Below are 21,784 nucleotides of genomic sequence, written 5' to 3'. Positions count from 1 at the left end.
AATAATATCTTGGGAATAGGGATCACCTCTTTTTCCACCGTGGGTTCAGTGAATGGGGTACTGGGACCCTCAGTTGAAGCCGGTTCTGCCAGTTTATCCTGTGAAGTAGAAGCTGAAGCAGAAGATGGTAAGTTAGCCGCTTTAATGGCCTTAAGTAGAAGAGACTTGAAACAATCAGTTTTGAATAATCCAGTAAAGGCAGGGGTATCTGGGGTGACCATCTCATCATCAGACAGGTCTGAGTCCCGCAGGTTATCTTGCTCCCCGCCAATTGAGGCCTGAGAAGTAGAGGCAGAGGGATCAGGTTGCTGAGCTGCAGCAGAAGATTTATGCTTATGGCGATGTGATGGACCATGTTGGGGTTGCTGTTGTAGCCAGCAGCCATGACCTGTTTAATGGTTTAAGCAATGATGGTTGCCATATCAGCAGGAGAGGTGTACATGGTGGGGGGGGGGGCAGAGCCATGTGTAACCGGGAGGGAAGCCTGTTCAAAGGTGCGTTCCCTATTGAGAGGGATATCAAAGAAATTGCCTCTGTTGTCAGGTTCCATCAAAGACGAGGACTCTGAAATGAGGACTCTGAAGACAATTCCCCTTCTGAATAGGCCGGGGGGGGGGGCTGTCAGGGCCCATTGGAGGCAAGACAGGTGGAGCTGGGGATGCCACTTGGTGATCCTCGAAGGGAGGGAGGGAAGGCTGGGCAGTTAGACTGGCTGGGCCCTCTGAAATTCTTTTTCAAGGGCGTTCTGCCTGTGCTCATCTGCCCTGGTAGTCACTTTAGAGACCTTGGGGTTTACTCCTGAGGAAGCAGCCTCTTTGGCTTGTCTCTTCCTGCTGCTCCTTGTCCCCGATGGCCCTGCCTCTAGTCTTGCATTCGTATCCATAGCTGAATCAGCTATTTCCCCAAACATAAATCAACACCCCAATAAGATAGGCAACGGTCTCACTCGTTTGCTGGCCAGGCGCTCCTGATCCGGTCCACTTGGAGTGATCCCGCGTTGCTGGGCATTCCAAACGGCTGCTGTAGAGTTCGCGCCTTTTTTAAAGCGTCCAAAATGGCCGACTTTTTTTCTCTGAAGCTTTTCCGAGCCTCAAAATGGCCACCGCTATCTTTGCAGGCTTTTCCGACCGGCAAAATGGCTGCCGATACCAAGTGTGGCTAGGTGATCTGCAGAATGGCCACCGGACTCGCCTGAAACCGCTGTGCGTGAAACAGCCGGTCGTGCATTCCTCCAAGTGCCCAGAATGAAGGAGCGCCACGGGGAAGTAGCAATGGAGCTGTAGCTCGTGAGCTGGCTGATCTGATTGCAAGGCAGGCTTCCTGAGCGAACTCATGGCCGCAGGCAATCAGATGGCTGAGGAGAGGTAGCCAGAGATCAATTTCGAATTTCCCTCCAATTTGTAGAATAAAGGATTATTTAAAGAACCAATTTAAAGGAACAACAAAACTTTTTTGGAAAAATTCACCAATTAAAGATATAATTAAATAATTTGTAGGAGAGATCAATTCTCACAGCCAGTTCAGGTTGGACTGAGTCTGAAACTGGGGAGGAGCCACAAGGGCCCAATGACATAATAAGTGTGGACTTTGTCTGATTGGTTAATGGACGGAGCATACAGTGTCTGGCTGTTGTCTCTACGATAACAGGAAAATTTCCTGGTAGATGGTTGCGTTGATCCTGGACTTAATGAAGCACAGTGGACCAACACCAACAGATGACATGGCTCCCCAAATCAACACAGACTGTGGAAACTTCACTCTGAACTTCAAGCCTCTCCATTCTTCCCCCATACTCTGGGTTTCCAAATGAGATGCAAAAGTTGCTCTCATCAGAAAAGAGGACTTTGGACCACTGAGCAACAGACCAGGTCTGTTTTTCTTTAGCCCAGGTAAGATGCTTCTGACGTTGTTTGCTGTTCAGGAGTGGCTTGACAAGAGGAATACGACATTTGAAGCCCATGTCCAGGATCTGTCTGTGTGTGGTGGCTTTTGATTCACTGACTCCAGCCTCAGTCCAGTCCTTGTGAAAGTCCCAACACTTTTGAATGGCCTTTTCCTGACAATCCTCTCCAGGCTGCGGTCATCCCTGCTGCTTGTGCACCTTTTTCTTCCACACTTTTCCCTTCCACATAACTTTCTATTAATGTGCTTTGATACAGCACTTTGGGAACATCCAACTTTTTTTGCAATTACCTTTTGAGGCTTTCCCCCCTTATGGAGGGTGTCAATGATGGTTTTCTGCACAACTGTCAGGTCAGCAGTCTTTCCCATGATTGTGATTCTTACTGAATCAGACTGAGAGACTATTTAAAGGCTCAGGAAACCTTTGCAGGTGTTATGGCTTAATTAGCTGATTAGAGTGGGACACTTTTGAGTCTAGAATATTGCGCCTTTTCACAATATTCTAATTTTCTGAGATTGTGGATTTGGGGTTTTCATGAGCTGTAAGCCATAACCATCACAATTATGACAAATCACGGCTTGAACTATCTTGCTTTGCATGTAGTGAGTCTATCTCATATATTAGTTTCACCTTTTAAGTTGCGTTACTGAAATAAATGAATTTTTGCACGATATTCTAATTTTTCGAGTTTCACCTGTATGTTCTGTATTGATGTTAATTCTTGGAACCAGATCTTTACATTCAGAATCTAACCTGAAGAAGTACATTAAAATTGCAAAGTTTAATTATTAAACTCAATTATGAACTTTTATCCCTTACCATTATAGGTTACCCTTGGTTTTGTCAAACACATCACAAGATGTAAATCCATTTCCTCTGAAGATACAAACTTGGAACAAACTGGGCATTTGAATCCTGAAAAGAAAAAGAAAACATAAATAATCCCATTTTGCTTTATTAACTGTCTTTGTTGTTTTTTTTTCATAGGAGCTCAGTGATTTCAGTAGAGGCTTACTCACAGCTATAATAGGCCATATATCTAAGATAGATTATATACTGTTTGTATATGGAATTGAGAGTTTATACCATTGGCAAGCACAAACTTCATTCACAAAAACAAAAAACATAACATTCATAGGACTTCAATTCTAATTACTGTATTTTTCGGAGTAAAAGACGCACCTTTTTTCCACCAAAAAGAGGGTAAAAATCTGGGTGCATCTTATAATTCGAAGATAGGCTCATCCACCCGCTGGCCCCCACCTGCAAGTGGTCTGGGGAAGCATAGAGGTTGGGATGGTTAGCAAAGAGAGCACTGCACAGGAGGTTTAAGGCAAGGCGGCTAGCAGCTCTGCCTGCCCCTTTTCCAGATGACCCAAGTAGAGGGAAGTCGGCTTTTTCTCCTGGCCCAGGATGAAAGAGTTGAGTCCGTGGAGAAGGAGGGTGGTCAGCTCTGTGATGTGCAATGGGGAACCGGGGAGGAAAACATTTTCAGGTGGCAGTGCTGGCTGTATGTCCCATTTTTGGATTCGGGAAGGGGATCATAGTGCTGCTGCCCGAAAACGCTTTCCTCCCAAATTTGGGTGGAGGCCAAAAAAGTGGCTAATTGTAACTGGGAAAGAAAGCCACGCTTTTCAGGGGGCAGTTTTCAGCAGGTTCCAAGTGCAGCTCTCTTTCTCAGTTACTCAGAGGGTTTGGTTTAAGGTGGTGTTGCTTTACACTATTCCTCCTCCTCCTGCAAGCGACAGGTGCCTCAGAGATTCGGCAGGTAGCTCAGGGGAGACAATGGCCATGATGACTTCACTCCCCAGCAATGTGAGGAGCTGCTGCCGCCGCTTAACCCCTCCTGGGAGCCAAGCTGAGCAGGAGCCTTGAAAGCAAAATGTCTCTCCTTTCAAGCCACTGCTGCCCATTGGCCCAATTCCCCAATGCAATTCGTGGAGCCGCTTGCCCTCATGAAAATGCGGGTTTCGGCATGCGGAGACCAAAAAGGCAAGCCCCATCACCTGGAACTGTGTTTTTCAGGCAGTTAGCCACTTTTTTGGCCTCTGCCCAAATTGGGGAGGAAAGTGTTTTGGACAGCAGCACTGCAATCCCCTCCTCCAAAAACAAGGTGCACAGCCAGCGCTGTCACCTGAAAATGTTTTCCTCCCCGGTTCTCCTCTGCACATTACAGAGCCATGCACCGTCCTCCTTCTCCGCACTCACCTCTTTCCTCCTGGGCCAGGAGCAAAAGCCAACTGCCCTCCGCCTGGGTCATCTAGAAAAGGGGCAGGCAGAGCTGCTAGCCGCCTTGCCTTACACCTCATGCACAATGCCTGCTTCGCCAACCGAGTCCTGACCGCCATGCTTCCCCGGGCAACTTGTGGAATCAGGCTCCGACTGAGGCAGCAAAGGGATAGAGGGCTTGCTGGGAAGCCCAGCACCATGTTTACAAGATGACAGCGTCCAGGAGGACTGAAGCACTGCATCTCTATCGGGCCTTGCTGCGAGAAAGCCAGGCTTTCAATGGCTACGGCTATAGGTAGGAAGACAGGGGTGCCTCGGGAGCGGAGCAGAAGTCCCTCTTCTGCCCCCATGAAAATCATCCCCCATCACACTCACTCCAGTTAAATGTGCATAGGGTGATAGGGTTTGTTTTAAATGGATAAAAAGATCTGTGCTCCTTGTTATCAAAATCTGAGTGGAAGTGAGGACGCCGCTGATCCCAATGCTGGTAGGCAGAGGCAGAATTCTTTTTTTCTTCTCTTCCCCCCCCCTCAAAATTAAGGTACGTCGTATACTCCGGTGCGTTTTATACTCCAAAAAATACGGTACCTTAATTATTATTGGAAAAAAATAAGTCTTTGTGCTTAGATCAACATATTGGCTCTTTTTTGCTTGTCAAAAACAAGGATGCCATTCCAGGCAACAGGCAAAAAATCCAAGTCACAATCCTTTCATATCACAACAGCTTTCAAATAGGTTTCGTGGTCATTACCCCTCAAAAAAAAAGGAAGTAATTATATTCTGGGAAAGCACTGAGAAAGCAAGTTAGGAGGTGAGCCTTAAACAAAGTCACTAGTAATAATTAACAATGCACAGATTCAATCTTACCTCCTGACTCCCCAGATATGGTGATACATTTTGGAAAGAAATAATGAATTATTCTTGCTCTTAATTCCAGATTTTAAAGAGCTTTGTCTTATTATACACCCTTTCAAGTTGTTTTGTATTTTTATGCCACAGCTACCTATGAAGTTCAATAGCTATAATTATTCCTTTTATCACTAATACTCTACTGTTCAGAGATCTTATCTATTCTGTTATCTGTAACAGGAAACTTGCTCTCTGTACAGTCTTAATTTGGAGAATGTTAATTTATCTCTTTCTTTTAAATTCTGTAGAATTTTAAATGTTACTGTTATTTTTTTTTTCCTAATTTGTATACATAAATATGTTGACTGTTTTGTGAACGCAGCAGTTTTTGTCTGAAAATCAAATCAGCATCATTTGAAATATAAAGTTCATTTTGCATAAAATTCATTTTTATTATTGCAATAAATCCTTTTCCGACTTCTCCCATTGTTCAAGATCTCATTTTATTTCTTTCCATAACCTATATACTAAAACTTTCATTACTATAACATTTTAACTGCAAAACGGTGATCATAAGACAACCATTTTTGAACCAAAGTACCTCAATTGAGTTAAGAGAATGTGTACAAAATCTGAGACACGACTCCAAGTGACTTTAATGACTCGCTAAAAGAATGCAAATGACTGTCTGCAAGGAGTATAAATTGTTCCGTTCCCCACCATCCAGTCAGAGCTGAAGAAGTTTCTTGCAAAGCAAAATGTCTTCAAAGAAAAACCAGAACATCCTGTTACCTTTTGAAAAAGCAACTTTGGGACAACCATGACCTGAGTGATTGAGAATCTCCATAGACACTTTAATTGTTTGTATCAGCTACCGTATAGAATTTTATGGATACCTAATTATTAACAGTATATCATTTGCATAATACATCTTATATTCTTCTCTTTGAATTTTGATCTATTTGTCTTCTCACAACTTGTTTCAAAGAGATTACAAATAGTAAGAGAGAGACACATATGCCTTATACTTTTGCATATTGAGAAACTTGCAAAAAATAATCCATTCAATACAATCATTGTTGTTTGTTGCTTATATTTTAACTTCTCCAGATTTCATTTTGTTTAAACCTAGTAAAAGTAAAAAATTAAAATTTCAGAAAAACTTTTTCATGCCTTCCTTTTCTTAATATTGATACATTTTAAGATCCATGGTGGCTCAGTTGTTAGAATGCAGTACTGAAGGCTACTTCTGCTGACTGCAGGCTGCCAGCAGTTTGGCAGTTTGAGTCTCACTGGCTCAAGGTTGACTCAGCCTTCCAGCAAGGTGGGTGTGCGGTTTGTTGGGGGCAATATGCTAACAAGGTAAACCACTTAGAGCCGTGAGGTGGCACGCGGAGCCATTTGTTAGGCACGCGAGGCATTGCCCTGTCAGTTCCAGGCTGACTTCAGCCTTCTTTTAACACAGTTTTTCGTCCTCCAGAGGCTTCTCTGAAGCCTCCAGAGGGCAAAAAACGAACCTAACATTTATTTATTTATTTATTTATTTATTTATTTTACCATGCTTCTAGACCGCCCCCTCTCCCAAAAGGGACTCGGGGCGGTGTACAGTCCATGCAAAATATATCAAAATACAATAAAAAGTTGAATATGTACAGTTGGAATGGAGGAGGTTAAAAATGGAATTAAAAGAACTGTACAAAGCTAGTATATATAAATATAGGTTTTTAAACCCCTAAAACACACACAATAAATTAAAAACAATACCCCTAAAATAACCAGTTAATAGTACATTTGCCAGGAGGGACAGTTGTAATTATGCCAGGCCTGCTAATCGGAACAGGTGAGTCTTCAATTTTTGCCGGAAGGAGCGGAGGTCAGTAGTGGTTCTAATGTCGGGGGGGAGGTCATTCCAGAGGGTTGGGCCCATCACAGAGAAGGCCCTACTCCTTGGTGTCGCCCGTTGGCATTGCCTAGTGGACGGCACCAGGAGAAGTCCCTCTCTGTGTGAGCGAATTGGCCGCAACATGGAAACTGGAAGTTCGGGAATGGACTTCCAGTTTGCGCATTGAGCCATTTTCGCACTCTGGAGGCTTCAGGGAAGCCTCCTGGAGGCTCCGGAGGGCGAAAAATGGCCCTACAGGCAACCCGGGGGGGGGGGGGGGGTCACGCACATAGCATTTCGGGTGTGGGCACACTCACGCACAATCCCCCTATGCTCCCCCCACTTTTGGCACGTAATGGAAAAAAGGTTAGCCATAACTGGCTTAGAGGGAGCTATAAAGTACTGCAACGCAGTATATAACTCTAAGTGTTATTGCTAATGCATTTAAAATACTTCTACAGTACTATTGTCCATCACCTCTCTCTCTTAAAAATAGCCTATCTGATCTGTTTGTATCAATTTGGGAATGCACTTCCTTATACATTCAGCCAATATAATGGTAAATATATTATAAGCAACATTTAATAAAGACAGTGGATTGCCAGTTTGCTTCCAGGTTCAATTCAAGATGTTGATTAGCATGTTTTAAGCCCTTTATGATATGGTCCATGTTATCTGAAGAACCATGTGACTAGCCCATCCCACACATCTTGGCAGAAGGACCATGCAGCAGACCTCATTTGTCAAGGAATTCCTTTCCAGGAAAAGTCTTTTCTGCCAGAGCTCCCATTTGAGGAACATTGTACCCTTCAAGGTGAGATCCAAACCCACCCTTCTGAAAGGGCCTGAAGACCCAACTGGATTGGGGTCTCAATGGCAGCATGTCATTCTAGAGGTAGCTAATAGTTCAGACAAGAATCTTATCTCCTCCATTCCTCTCTATCTTGATCAATTTTAATTCAAAATTAAGTCTACTTTTTCATTTTTATATTAGTGTTTTTATTGCTAACCAGCTAGCCAGCTTTGGTTAAATGGGTAGCATATGAGATAGACCGACTGACTTTGGTCCTCCCACATACACACTATAGCTGTCCCTGACCTGACGTATTGCTTTTAAACCATATGTGTGGTCAATGTGGATCTTACACATGTACTGTGAGGTGGGAAAGTATTTTATTCCCTGCTGATTTTGTATGTTTGCCAACTGAGAGTCTGTTATTTTAATGGTAGGTTTATTTTAACAGTGAGAGATAGAATAACAACAACAAAAATCCAGAAAAATGCATTTCAAAAATATTATAAATTGATTTGCATTTTAATGAGTGAAATAAATATTTGACCCCTTCGCAAAACAGGACTTAGTACTTGGTGGCAAAAGTCTTGTTGGCAATCACAGAGGTCAGACATCTCTTATAGTTGACCACCAGGTTTGCACACATCTCAGGAGGTATTTTGTTCCACTCCTCTTTGCAAATCCTCTCCAAGTCATTAAGGCTTCAAGGTTGATGTTTGACAATCGAACCTTCCACTCCCTCCGCAGATTTGGGATTAAGGTCTGAGAAACTGGCTAGGCCACTCCAGGACCTTAATGTGCTTCTTATTGAGCCACTCCTTTGTTTCTTTGGCCATGTGTTTTGGATCATTGTCATGCTGGAATATCTATCCTCGACCCATTTTCAATGCCCTGGCTGAGGGAGGAAGGTTCTCACCCAAGGTATGATGGTACATGGCTCTGTCCATCATCCATTTGATGCCGTGAAGTTGTCCTGCCTCCTTAGCAGAAAAACACCCCCCAAAGCATAATCTTTCCACCTCCATGTTTGAGTGGGGATGGTGTTCTTGGGGTCATAGGCAATGGCGAGTTGAGTTGATGCCGAAGAGTCTCAGCTGACCACAACACTTTCACCCAATACTCCTCTGAATCATTCAGATATTCATTGGCAAACATCAGACAGGCCTGTATATGTGCTTTCTTGAGCGCGGGGACCTTGCGGGTGCTGCAGGATTTCAGTCCTTCACAGCGTAGTGTATTTACCAATTGTTTTTTTGGTGATTTGGTCCCAGATGCCTTGAGGTCATTGACAAGATCCTCCTGTGTAGTTCTGGGTTGATTCCTCACCATTCTCATGAACTTCCATGAGGTGAGATCTTGAATGGAGCCCCAGACCGAGGGAGATTGACAGTTATTTTGTGTTTCTTCCATTTGCGAATAATTGCACCAACTGTTGTCAATTTCTTACCAAGTTGCTTGGTGATAGTCTTATAGCCCAGCCCAGCATGGTGTAGTTCTATAATCTTGTCTCTGACATCCTTGGACAGCTCTTTGGTCTTGGCCATGGTGGAGAGTTTGGAATCTTGATTAATTGCTTCTGTGGACAGGTGTCTTTTATACAAACTCAGATTAGGAGCACTCCCTTTAAGAGAGTGCTCCTAATCTCAGCTCGTTACCTGTATAAAAGATGCATGGGAGATGGCAGAAATTTTGCTGATTTATAATGATTTTGAAATGCATTTTTCTGGATTTTTTTTTTGTTGTTATTCTGTCTCTCACTATTAAAATAAACCTACCATTAAAATTACAGACTGATCATTTCTTTATCAGTGGCCAAATGTACAAAATCAACAGGAGATCAAATATTTTTCCCCTCACTGTACATTACTACTGCAATTTGGACTTTGCTTTCATATTTAGATAAAATGTTATATATTGGGTATGAAGATAAAGGTTTTTTTTCAATTAGAAAAAAACAGTTAACCTACAGCAAGCTATCTCCTCACTCAATAATATATACCGAGTCTCTACAGAACTTCAAAATAAGTTTCTTTGTTTTTAGGGAGATGTATAACCAGATAAATTTACAGAAATGTTTGTAATCTTTAATACTTAAAAGCTGAGGTTTTTATTTAATAACTTCAGGTTTTTAAAAGATAATATATTAGTTTTAAATAAAAATCATATTCTTTTTCATAATTAAAACTAAGCTTGACAATCCAATTTAAAATGTTTGTTTAACCCTTTGATGTGAATACAATCACAACACCAGTATCTTTCATTTCATCTTTCAGCTAGAGGATAGATTAAGAATATATGATCACATGCCACCTATGTTGCCAGCCATGGATAAGCCAATTGTGAAAATTAAAACATACAAAAATATATGAAGAAAAGATTGGATTATCTGTAAGTGGTGCATTTTTCAGGGTATTTTGGTTAAAAATTTGAATGTTGAGTTACCCACAGTTGGGCTTCTACGAAGTATATATGGCATTTCAGTTATCATCTGGGAGGATTTCATAATTACTATTTTCATTTAAAAGCTACAAATTTTATACCAGCAAACTGAAAATAAAATAATTAAGATAAATTAAGAAATTAATGGACGTAAATTACATATAGGGAATAAAATCATCAAACCCTCAAGTAAAAACCTCCAGGACCTCATCTACACTTAAGAGCCATTTACAATAAATATATTTTGTATCTAATTGATACCACCATCAATAACCAAACCGAATATCATGAAATGACAACACATGCATACTAAATGGTAACATGCCACACTTTGTATGTAAGTAAAATTGTTTTGATTGATTGGAAGAAGGAGTGTTTCTTACTGAAGAAAATATATTGAATTAAAGACTAGGTATTGTGGGACTATATAAATGATGGAGTCATTGTTAAACATGGTGTCTTTGCATTTTATTTAGCAAAGATAAATGATGTTTGTCTTTGATATCCTAAAGATCCAATATGTGACAAAGCCAATCAAATGATTAAATAAGCTTAACAAAGAGCCAGATAATTTAATATGTAGTATCAGATGTCAATATATTCACAGAATTCTCCTAAGATTTAAGTTTCTTGAATTATTTTTATAGATAGGACAATAGTACATAAGGATTGCGCACCACTGTGAAACTAGCTCAAGGTTTTTATACCACAACACTGAAGTGAACCATCTTGTTTTTGACTCATGTGATATATCTGTAACCACAGTAAAAATAATCTTTAAACACTCTAGCTTTTTATGAGCAATTCATTTCTTTGTTTGTGAGAACTATTTTTATCCCAGTTCCTACCTTCTAGGTTTCAGTTGGTCTAGTAAGAGGAAAAGTGACTTAACAACTTTCTAACTCTTCCCCAATCTTTCTCTACATAAGGCAATTTGTCTGGTATTTTGCATCAACAAACAGATCTACAGAATACAAGATACAGATCTGTGTGAAGAAAGATTGTGGAACAGAAACAACCTGAAATAAATCACCAAAGCAAATTCTATGTAATTACTATCGTTATGCCAAGACACAGTATTGTCCAAATAAATGTCAAGTATAAATCTTTATTTGCCTCATAGAATCAGGACCCTGCCTCCCTTTAACCCATTTCTATTATCTTTTGAATTCTACATCTGTTACAAAACACAGGAAATGATTAGCAAGCTACACATGGATAAATAAGAGAAAGAGGTTAAGATCATAACATATACTTTGCTCTTGTAGAGAAGTAGTAAAAGGTTAAAGATAGGAATAGGCCAGGGTAATATTTTAAAGAGAAGAAATTTCGCAGGGATGGAGAGGATTCCAAACTTCATCTGGGATACAACTATTCTGTTGTTTTTCACTTTCTTCAGCACTTCTGCATCTAACCCTCTAAAGTCTTTTTTAATAATGATTAAGTAGTCTTTTTATCATAATTAATCAGATTTAAATAAAAAAGAAAGCTTAAGACCAAATCTGGTCTGTTTCTTCTTAAGTTTTCCGTTCACAGCTCACTTAATCAAATTTAAATGTTTGCATGTTTCCAAAACAGACACGCTTCAGAAAATGATTATCGCATTTTTCAGAGTATAAGACACTCCTAAGTATAAGATGCACCTAGCTTTTGGGGAGGAAAATAAGGGGGGAAAAATCTGCCTCTGCCTCCCAGCAATTTGCCTCCTTGCAACAAACAGCAAAAAGTACAAACAATATACAGTTTGTGGTGTATTTCTATGCATGTGTGCCTGACCCATAGAAATAGCAAAAAATTGGAGAAATGTACATTATGGCAGTATATTAATGCCAGAAAGTTTTTTTAAATGTAGTTACACTAACTCCTCCCAATTATTTAAATAGATCTACTCCAAACATGACTAAGTCAGGGTCTAATTAGACAACAGGACACTGTTACATTTCAGACTATACTTGTACAGAAGCTGTCAAAATTGATGTGGCTTTCTGGAAGTATGTGTTATTCTCTGCTATTTAATAGAAGATACAATAGCATTGGGCCTCTTCAGATCAAGCATTTATTTTAAAAAGTTTCTTCATTTTGTTAAGTTGTCTAGAACAAAAATAAAGCAGTCTTTAAAAAATAAGTCTAGTAATTGAATATTCTATAGGCATTTATAGTTATTTACTTACCTCCTTGCAGCTAACAGCCTGATTATCCCAAGAAAAAAAATCTGCCTCTGCCTCCCAGCAATTTGCCTCCTGCAGCAAACAGCAAGTTTCACTTTCAATTTCAGCATGGGCCTCCCAATCATCAGCTGTTTCAGACTGCAGGGATTGCATAGCCTATTGCTGCCTCCGCAAGCCTCATTTTCCCCATTTGCTGCAAAGGGTGGGGGCCAGCGGGTCGGTGTGGCTACATTCAGTGTATGATGCACCCACATTTTCATGCTCTTTGGGGGGGGGGAGGTGTATCTTATACTCCGAAAAATATGTTAAGTAAAATATCAAGGGGGAAGAAAGCAAATATATGGGAGGAGATAGCCTTTGAGGAAGCACTGCTAGCAATGGATAGTCCACAGGATCAGTTCCAGACTGGTGGTTCACCAACAACCAAGAACAATAAACATGTATGACCAATCCAATGGTATCACAATGTGTGAATTATCCTATAGCAATTTTTATGAATAAAAAGTAAAATGTAAACAACAGCATGATTTTGAAAAAGAAGCAATAAAAGTCATAATGTATCAATTACTATAAAAGTTCAATGCAAAAATAAACTTGAAGAGAAATGAATCTAAAGTCTAAATGTATAATCTGACCGGCTTCCCAATTTTTTGACTATTCTTTACTAATAAATAAACTCCACTCGACTTTGGATACAGAAAGTTCAATAGAAAGAAGTGGAAAGAGTCAGCATTTACTTTATTTCACTGTGTCAGGGTTCATTTTACTTTTTTGAAATTGCCTAGCAGAATTTCTGTTTAAGAAAAATTGTGTGCAAGCATTGCTTTGATTCTGTCATTCTGTTAATTACGACATGTATATGAAGGAGTGTATAAAATGAAAAATTAAAAGAAATGGACTGCAAAAAGAAAAAAAATGGTAGTACAGCAAATTTCCCTAAACCATAATATGCTTGAATGTTGTATGTGTATACTCTCCTCATTTTCTCAGCTAAATAAGAAAAGTTATAGCATTAATTCTAATTCTAGCTCTTACTGCTTTCTAACTTTGCTCTATCTCACACAGAAGCAATACATGAAATGGAAGGAAAGGGAATGGAATAGAATAATTTATTAATTGGCCAAGTATGATTAGACATACAAGAAATTTGTCTCTGATCCAGAAGCTCTCAGTGTACATACAAGGCAACATATGATCATCATCATCATCTCAATAAGAGGGAGGAGTAAGAAGAAGAATAAGGCTAAATAATAATGTTATAGCCATACTATCATTTCTCTGAAAATAAGACCTAAACAGAAAATAAGCTCTAGCCTGATTTTTAAGTATGTGCATAACATAAGCCATCCCCCCAAAATAAGCCCTAGTGAAGATCATCATCAGCCTGAGTGAATGGATGAGCATGGCCAGCACAGGAGGCAGTGAGCATGTGGGAGGGGGGCAACGATGTCCAGCAGCAGCCAAGGGCAAGCAAAGACACAGTGGGACGGAGTGGGAAGGCACAACAGATGTGTAAATTGACCAAACACAGTTCGACCCAATAAAAACACTGCAAAAAAAAACCCTAAAGGGAGAGTATTCTACCTCGCTTCTGGGTATATCAATTCAGAAGCCACAGGTGTGAGTTGAAGCTGTACCCCACCCAAGGAGGAGGAGCTGTACCCCACACCCAACCATGTGTCTCCTCACAATCATTGACAGTGATCCCTGAGGCAGTGCTTAGAACAGTGGCTCCTTCCCTTCCCTGGTCATCTCATGGAGGCTTGGACTCTTTCTGCTCCACCAGCACGACTCCAGCAGCCAGCCTTGGTGCTAAGCGCCATCTGCGGGTGGGGGGGCATGCGGCACAACCTGGCAAAGTGGCGGGATCAGCAACGTGGGTAAAGCGCCACCCCAAGCTCAGCCTGGATCTAACTTGTCCCCTTAATCGCAGTCCTGCAGATCAGCAGAACCAACAAGAGCCAGGAGCTGCCTCTTGTTCCACCTCTCCAGCACCTAGAGTTGTTTCTCCGTGCACTCTCGCCAGCTCTGGCGCTACTTATTTTACCAGGCAGCCTCATCACTGAGGGCCGCTCTCTACTGCAGCTCACCTTGTGGCTCTGCAGTAGGCAGCGACTACAGTCTGTGCTTCACCAGGCCTGGATTTGGGGTCTTGCACAGGCTGCAGCTACAGTATCTCATCAGTGAGTACTGCCATTCATCAATGTCCTGGTTCTTCTTCAGTTGTAGTGGCACTGCCCCCAGGCCTGTCTATGCAGCAACATGCTAATTGCTTCCCCCACCTCTTTCCTCTCGTGCTCTGAGGGAAGCAGGTCCTTGTCCTTGTAATCTCCTTCTTGGTAGGTGGCCACCTATCCACTCTTGGCTGCTCCTGTCTGTCGCAGGGTGAGTCAGCCCAGATTTACAATTCCGGAACGCTCTCCTACTGCTAGTTTGCCAGAGCCCACACCAGCATCTGCTGGTGGACCGACGCTGCCTGAATCTCCTCACCCGCCATTGCCTTTGGGCTGCTGAGCATCAGCCTACTGAGTACTGCAGATGTCGGCTATGGGCTGAGCCTGGCGTTCTTTGGGCCCTGGCCCTGGTGGATGCTGCAGCTCTTGTGCCGGCTGTGCGAGGTGGGTGTGCGGCTTGTCCTGGCTGCCTTCTACCTGTACCTTACTGATGAAACTCTACCTCTGGCTTCTGTCCGTCTTGGCCTGTCCAGTGGACTGCCGCCACAAGATGATGAAAGGCAGGTAGTGGTGAAGCTGCCTCTCCCCACCTGCCAGACACCCACCGAAGCTGCACAGGGCAGGGGCAATGGAGGAGTGCACTGCCCAGCTTGCGGCAGCTCCAGTAGGAAGTATGGAGGCTAGAGTTGCAGCTGGGGTTTGACGATGGGCATGAAAGGCAAGGGTGAAAGGTGAGGGGGTGGCAGCAGCCAGCAGCAGAGCAGCCACAGGTGAGCTAGAGGCTGATGGTGGCCAGAAGCAGCCCCATGCCCACCTTGTTAGCTGATCTGAGGGCTGCAGCACCTGCCAGGTCCCAAAGTGTGCTGGGCTTATTCTGTAACCCAGGGCCTGCAGCAACAAGTAGGTAATAAGACATCCACCCAAAATAAGCCCTAATTTTTTTTAGAGCAAAAATAAATATAAGACTGGGTCCTACACACACACACACACACACACACACTTCCTATCTACTGCATTTCTCTCTTTCTATTTTTCTCTATATATACCTCTACCTATCTACCTACCTACTCTCTCTCTCCCTACCTTCTCTCTCTCTCTCTCTCTCTCTCTCTCCACCTACCTACCTTCTCTCTCTCTCCCTACCTATCTACTGTATTTCTCTCTATCTCTTTCTATTTCTCTATCTCTATCCCTCTACCTACCTACCTACTCTCACTCTCTACCTATCTACTGTATTTCTCTCTTTCTTTCTCTCCCTCGCTATCCCTTTATCTACCTACCTACTTTTTTAAAATTTGCCTCTTCAAAACCTTGGTGCGTCTTATACTCAGGTGCGTCTTATACTCTGAAAAATACGGTAATTCACAGCCTTTGTAATAAAAAGAGGGTTTTGGACCTAATCATGTGCTTTTTATTGTATCAGGAAGCTTAGGTCAGAATAGCAACATGCTCTACCTGAAGCTATCTTTGAAACTGCCCCAGAAGATGCAATTCATCCAGTATGCAGTGGTTAAGAAAACAATGGGTATACTTCAATATGTCTATGTAATGGAGGCTGCATTGGCTCCCTATTGCAAGCTACATTCTACCTATAAGCTTCCAAGTGAAATTCAATTCATCACTTGTATAGCCACCATATACAGGGACAGGATATTAGCATTGCCTATTTCCAATTACCTCTGGTTGTCCCATGGCATCTGGCAGAATGGGCATACTTTGAATCCTGTCTACAAAATAACTAGTAGGACCCAAGAGGCATACCTTCTCTATCACAATGCCTGTGTTAGGGAATGAGGTTCAGACGTCCCCTGCCCTAATCTGTTGGTCTTATGTTAGGACATGAAAATCTGATTCTTCCCTGGGCATTGGGTTATGCTATAGAATCATCTAAAATACCTTGAAATGTTGTCAGCCTTGATTTTTCTATTTTTTTCTGTTCTAGGAGTTTGTTATATTTTATATCAAGTACTTTCTTTACAGGTTTCTAGTCAATTATAGGATATCCCAGAATCACTTTTGCAAATTGGGCAGCTATACAAGTTGATCAAATAAATACAGGTAGTCAGAATTGAGCTTAAAATTTCTATTGCTAAGCAAGACAATTATTAAATGAATTTTGCCCCATTTTATTATCTTTCTTGCTGAAGTTGTTAAGTAAATCATCACAGTTTGTTAAATTAGTAACACGGTTAAGTGAATCTGGCTTCCCCATTGATTTTGCTATACTTTTAATACTATTTTAAACATTTATTAAGTTATACTATATGTGTGTGCAGCTGCAAATACATGGAACTTAAAGAAACAGTCGTTCTGTGATGCTTTAAATTAAAAATTTATACTGTGAGTGAATGTCTTTGAAGGGGTTGATATTATATTTGATTTTAATGTGTTGCTTTGCATCTTTTAAATATATAAAGGAAGCAAAGTTTTATGAATAGTGATCAATCTCTTTACACTGATACTTTCTATACAAGCATTTTTTTAAAAAAAAGGATATATTTGAAACACCGCAGAAAAAAGGGCAGGTAAAGCTAGAAAACAACAAAGCGAAAAGGAAATGGAAAATTTTATGTCATATAATATTTAATAAAAGCTTTTGAACTATCATTGGGTGTTTCATAAAAAAGTGATTGCATATCAATTTACTACCTTAAAAGCTTTACTCAAATAAAAAGAACTAATACAGTAATATCATCAATTAATAATTAGCAAACATTTCTATATAATCTGAAAAGATATTTTTAATTTTAAAGAATCAGACAAGATCTAATACTGTAAAAATTTATGTTTCGAGAAACCCAAATTTCAGAGACAGAATAAATCTATTTGAAGGATTCTAATCCATAATGGTTCATAATTAAATATACCTTATGAACTATTGATGATAAACAATTACTGGTATAAATAATACTATTCTGGGAATTGAAATAGTAGAATTAATCTGAAAATGATTTATTTAGATATAAAGTTGATTGTATAATATTTCTCTAAAATTCAAATTTAATTATATTATTAATATATTTTAAATTCACTATAAAGCTTTTAGATTTTTATAAAATATTTACATTTCAATCTGGTAATTGATTTATATAAATATTATCTCTCTACATTTCAATAAAATGTGAACCACATTTTCCCCCAATTTCATAGATTATATGTGAAAATAGTTTATAATATTGTAAACACATATAAAGAATATTACAGCACACATCTTTTCTAATAAAAAGAAAATATCTTCTAAATAGCTACAGATATTCTATATTTCTATAATATTGCTTAATTACAAAACCGTCAACCTACTGGGTATTTCAAGGTTCGTATGTCACCTCCTTTTGAATAGTAACGTTCATTTATATAATGTCTTCCAGCAAAAAGGTTTGGAATGAAGTGTATAAGCCTAAGGGCTAAAATAAATTACTGCTAAGTTTTTTTTTAGAATCCCTTTTACCATTGCTACTGCCAAGTACTTCACAGATCTACCTGACTTCACACTACTTTAAAGAGCCCTGAATATTTTGAATTAAGTCTTTTCTGCCCTAAAGATAGATTAACTCACAAGGAATGTGGCTATTCCTGATTTTTTTTCAGATATAATCTTCCACTTGCAATAAACATTAAAACAAATATCTATATGCAGGGAATATATATATGAATTACAGATGAAACTCTGATCCACTCTATATTTTCAGGATAGTGACTGAAGCATCTAGCTATTGTACTTTTACAAATATAACAGAATGTTGTGGTGACAACCTATATTTTCAAATACTTAGTACAAACTCCTGAGTATTTTCATTCTTCCATTTATTTTCAACCCCTGGTACAGAATAGAAATACATACATATGGGACCATATAGATTATAGAATATGTTCTTACCTTTGTTTAGCCAATGCCAAATAACTTTTGTCTTTTTTATTTTGAGCAAACCTTGTAAAAATATTTTTAAGCACAGAACATTTATATTTACACAACTTGTACCACAATAGAGATTACTATTGTTTAAAATTAAAATTATCCTTTCACAAAATCATTAAAGTGGAAATTCCAGGTTATACTTAAGGCAATCACAAGTACCATATTTTTCGGAGTATATGACGCACCAAAATTTTGAAGAGGCAGATAAAAAAAAAGTTTTTGCACTCTGCAGACTTCCCAAAAATGGTCCGTTCTTCTCGAAAAAGGGCCCATTTTTTGTCCAAAAAAAGGGGCATGCATAGCCTTTAGGAGGCTTATAGAGTGCTCCTGGAGGCTGGGGGAGGGAGGAAATGAGCAAAAAATGGCCCATTTTTCTCAAAAACGTTTTTTGGCAAAAAAGGGGGGATATGCATAGCCTTTATGAGGCTTATAGAGTGCTCCTGTGGGCTGGGGCAGCAAAAAACAGCCTGTTTTTCACTCATCTTTGCCCTCCCCAGCCCCCAGGAGCAAACTGGAAGCTTCCTAAAGGCTATGCAAGGCCATTTTTGCAAAGGGGGCAGGGTTTCAGGAAGCAAAAAATGCTATATTCAGCGTATAAGACCCAGATTTTCAGCCTCTTTTTGAGGGAAAAAGGTGCATCTTATACTCTGAAAAATACAGTAGGTCTAATTAAGGTGTCATGTCTGGAAGTAGCACACACAAATTTATAAAAAGGCTGGGCAGCTATTATAGCAACACAGATATTCTATTAAGACTATTGGTAATTGATATTAATTTTCCATTAGCAAAAATTGAAAAGCACCAACCCACTCACCTCACCACTATAAACAAATCAAATAACAAACTGGCAGTATCGTGAGTCAATTTCATTCATGCTCACTCTCAAAATTGCCAAAATTGTAACTTAGTCAAAATTATAAGTTAGGAAGCATAAGCTCAGAGAAAATCGAAAAAACCTGAATCATAATAGACAGCAATGCCTATTCAAATAAGTAAGATCGCCAATTAGATACTATTTTTAGGATAACACTACCCTCCCAATTTTGTATGACAATTTCAGATTATTAAAGTACTATACTTAATACTATAATATACATCTCCATATAACACGCTGAAGTTACTAAGAAAGCCGAAGTATGATTCTACAAGATAAATGTTTCAAAAATTCCATTACAATGTGTTTGTGTACTTACAAAAACAATTATTCTCTTCCCCCTATTAAATTCCTATTATATTACATGTTTTAAGAAAATATTTTTTCTACATATTTTAGGGAACTAGAACTATTTTCTTAGGCTTCTATATATTTGGGTTTCTCCAACAGAGTAATTCATCGTATTCTGAAAACTGGGGAAAATCAAGGAAGAATGCCCTATTTCTTATACTTTCATAATCCCACGAAAGAGCAAAAATACTAGATACCAGGACTATGCAGCACTTTAAATCTGAATACCCAAAGTGTATTTGCCCATCCTGGGAACACAGGACAATATTTAACATGTAGCATGGGTGCCATATTCATATCCCTATGCATTCCAAGCAGTGACTGGAGAACATATCCATGCTAAAAACTGAAATTAGATTATTATAATTAGGGAGTGATGCAGTGGTGGGTTTCAACATTTTTTAGAACCTATTCTGTAGGTGTGGCCTGTTTTATAGGAGTGGCTTGGTGATCATGTGACTGGGTGGGAGTGGCCAAGTCGATGTCACTGAATTCTTTGCCCCCAAAAATGACCTACAAAAAGAAGATATAAAAAAAGGAAATTTATTATTTTGTGAACTTACTGCTTAAATAATAAATACACAAAACAATAAAACAACTACTTATAGAGGAAATATGGCTGTCCTTGCCAGTCTTCAACTGACCACCTTATACACACACTTCCAGCCCCTCTGCCTCTTCCCTCTTCCTGGATTCACTCAAAGTTTTAAAAACTCTCAGTTTGTGCGCATGCACACACTTCCACACACAAACTGCCTCTTCCTGGATTCACTTTTTTAAAAGAGTGGAAGAGTGTGTGCATGTGCACAGGCTGTGAGTTTTAAAAATGTCTGAGTGAATCCAGGAAGAGGGAAGAGGAAAGGCTGGAAGTGTGTGTGCTGTGCACTAGCTGAGTTTTCAAAATGTCTGAGTGAATCCAGGAAGAGGGAAGAGGCAGAGGGGCTGGAAGCGTGTGTTCCTATAGTATCTTCCAACCCCTCTGCCTCGTCCCTCTTCCTAGATTCACTCAGACGTTTTTTAAAACCCACAGCCTGTGCTCATGCACACACTCTTCTAGTAGCCCCTCTGCCTCTTCCCCAACATCCTTCCCACCCCCCACCTCAGCCACTCACCAGTTCTTTCTTCTTCTGGTTCTTCTTCTGAGAACTTTTCGATAGCGTGGTGAGGATGGGCAGGGTGAGTGAAAGAGCGAACCAGGGGAGGGAGCATTCCGGTACGAGGCTTCCTGACCAATGGGTATGGGAAAGCACACTAAATTTCACCATCTGGTACGGCCATACCCACAGGCCTCGCAGAAAAGAGCTCTCAGAAGACCTACAATCAAGAATTGTTGACTTGCATGAAGCTGGAAAGGGTTACAAAAGTATCTCCATGACTACAAGAGCACAGCGCAGAATGCTTCATGAGGTAAAGAAGAATCCTAGAGTGTCAGCTAAAGACCTACAGAAATCTCTGGCACATGCTAACATTTTTGTTGACACATCTACAATAAGGAAAACATTAAACAAGAATAGAGTACATGGGAGGAGACCACGGAGGAAGCCATTACTGTCCAAAAAAAATATTGCAGCATGTTTGAAGTTTGCAAAAGAGCACCTGTATGTTCCACAGCACTACTGGCAAAATATACTATGGACAGATGAAACCAAAATTGAGTTGTTTGGGAAAAACACACAACACTGTGTGGAGAAAAAAAAGGCACAGCACACCAACATCAAAACCTTATCTCCACTGTAAAACATGGCGGAGGGAGCATCATGGTTTGGGGCTGCTTTGCTGCCTCAGGGCCTGAACGGATTGTTGCATTGATGGGAAAATGAATTCCAGAGTTTATCAAGACATTTTGCAGGAAAACGTACGACCATCTGTCCGCCAACTGAAGCTCCGCAGAGGATGGGTGATGCAACAGGACAATGACCCAAAGCATACAAGTAATTCAACAAAAAAAATGGCTTCAATAGCACAGAATACACCTTCTAGAGTGGCCCAGTCAGAATCCTGACCTCAACCCGATTGAAATGCTGTGGCATGACCTTAAGAGAGCGATTCACACCAGACATCCCAATAATATTGCTACACTGAAACAGTTTTGTGAAGAGGAGTCCAAAATTACTCCAGATCATTGTGCAGGTCTGATCTGCAACTACAGGAAACGTTTGGTTGAGATTATTGCTGCCAAAGCAATTGGAGACAAATGAAATCAAAA

At 40.2% G+C, this 21,784-nt stretch overlaps 1 protein-coding gene across 1 annotated transcript in view; it reads right to left on the bottom strand.

Moving 5' to 3' along the window:
- Positions 1-21,784, bottom strand: part of ZNRF2 (zinc and ring finger 2) — a 79,926-nt gene that overhangs the window by 39,650 nt on the left and 18,492 nt on the right. The window contains exon 2 of the mRNA XM_081971636.1: positions 2,723-2,818. Coding sequence (XP_081827762.1) covers positions 2,723-2,818 — 96 coding nt within the window. The remainder of the gene's footprint in view (positions 1-2,722; positions 2,819-21,784) is intronic.

Source organism: Natrix helvetica (genome assembly GCF_964273705.1).
Source record: "Natrix helvetica genome assembly, chromosome: Z".
Classification (NCBI taxonomy): domain Eukaryota; kingdom Metazoa; phylum Chordata; class Lepidosauria; order Squamata; family Natricidae; genus Natrix; species Natrix helvetica.
The sequence above is the reverse complement of the archived record's forward strand: the minus strand, read 5'-3'. Positions and strand labels throughout refer to the sequence as shown.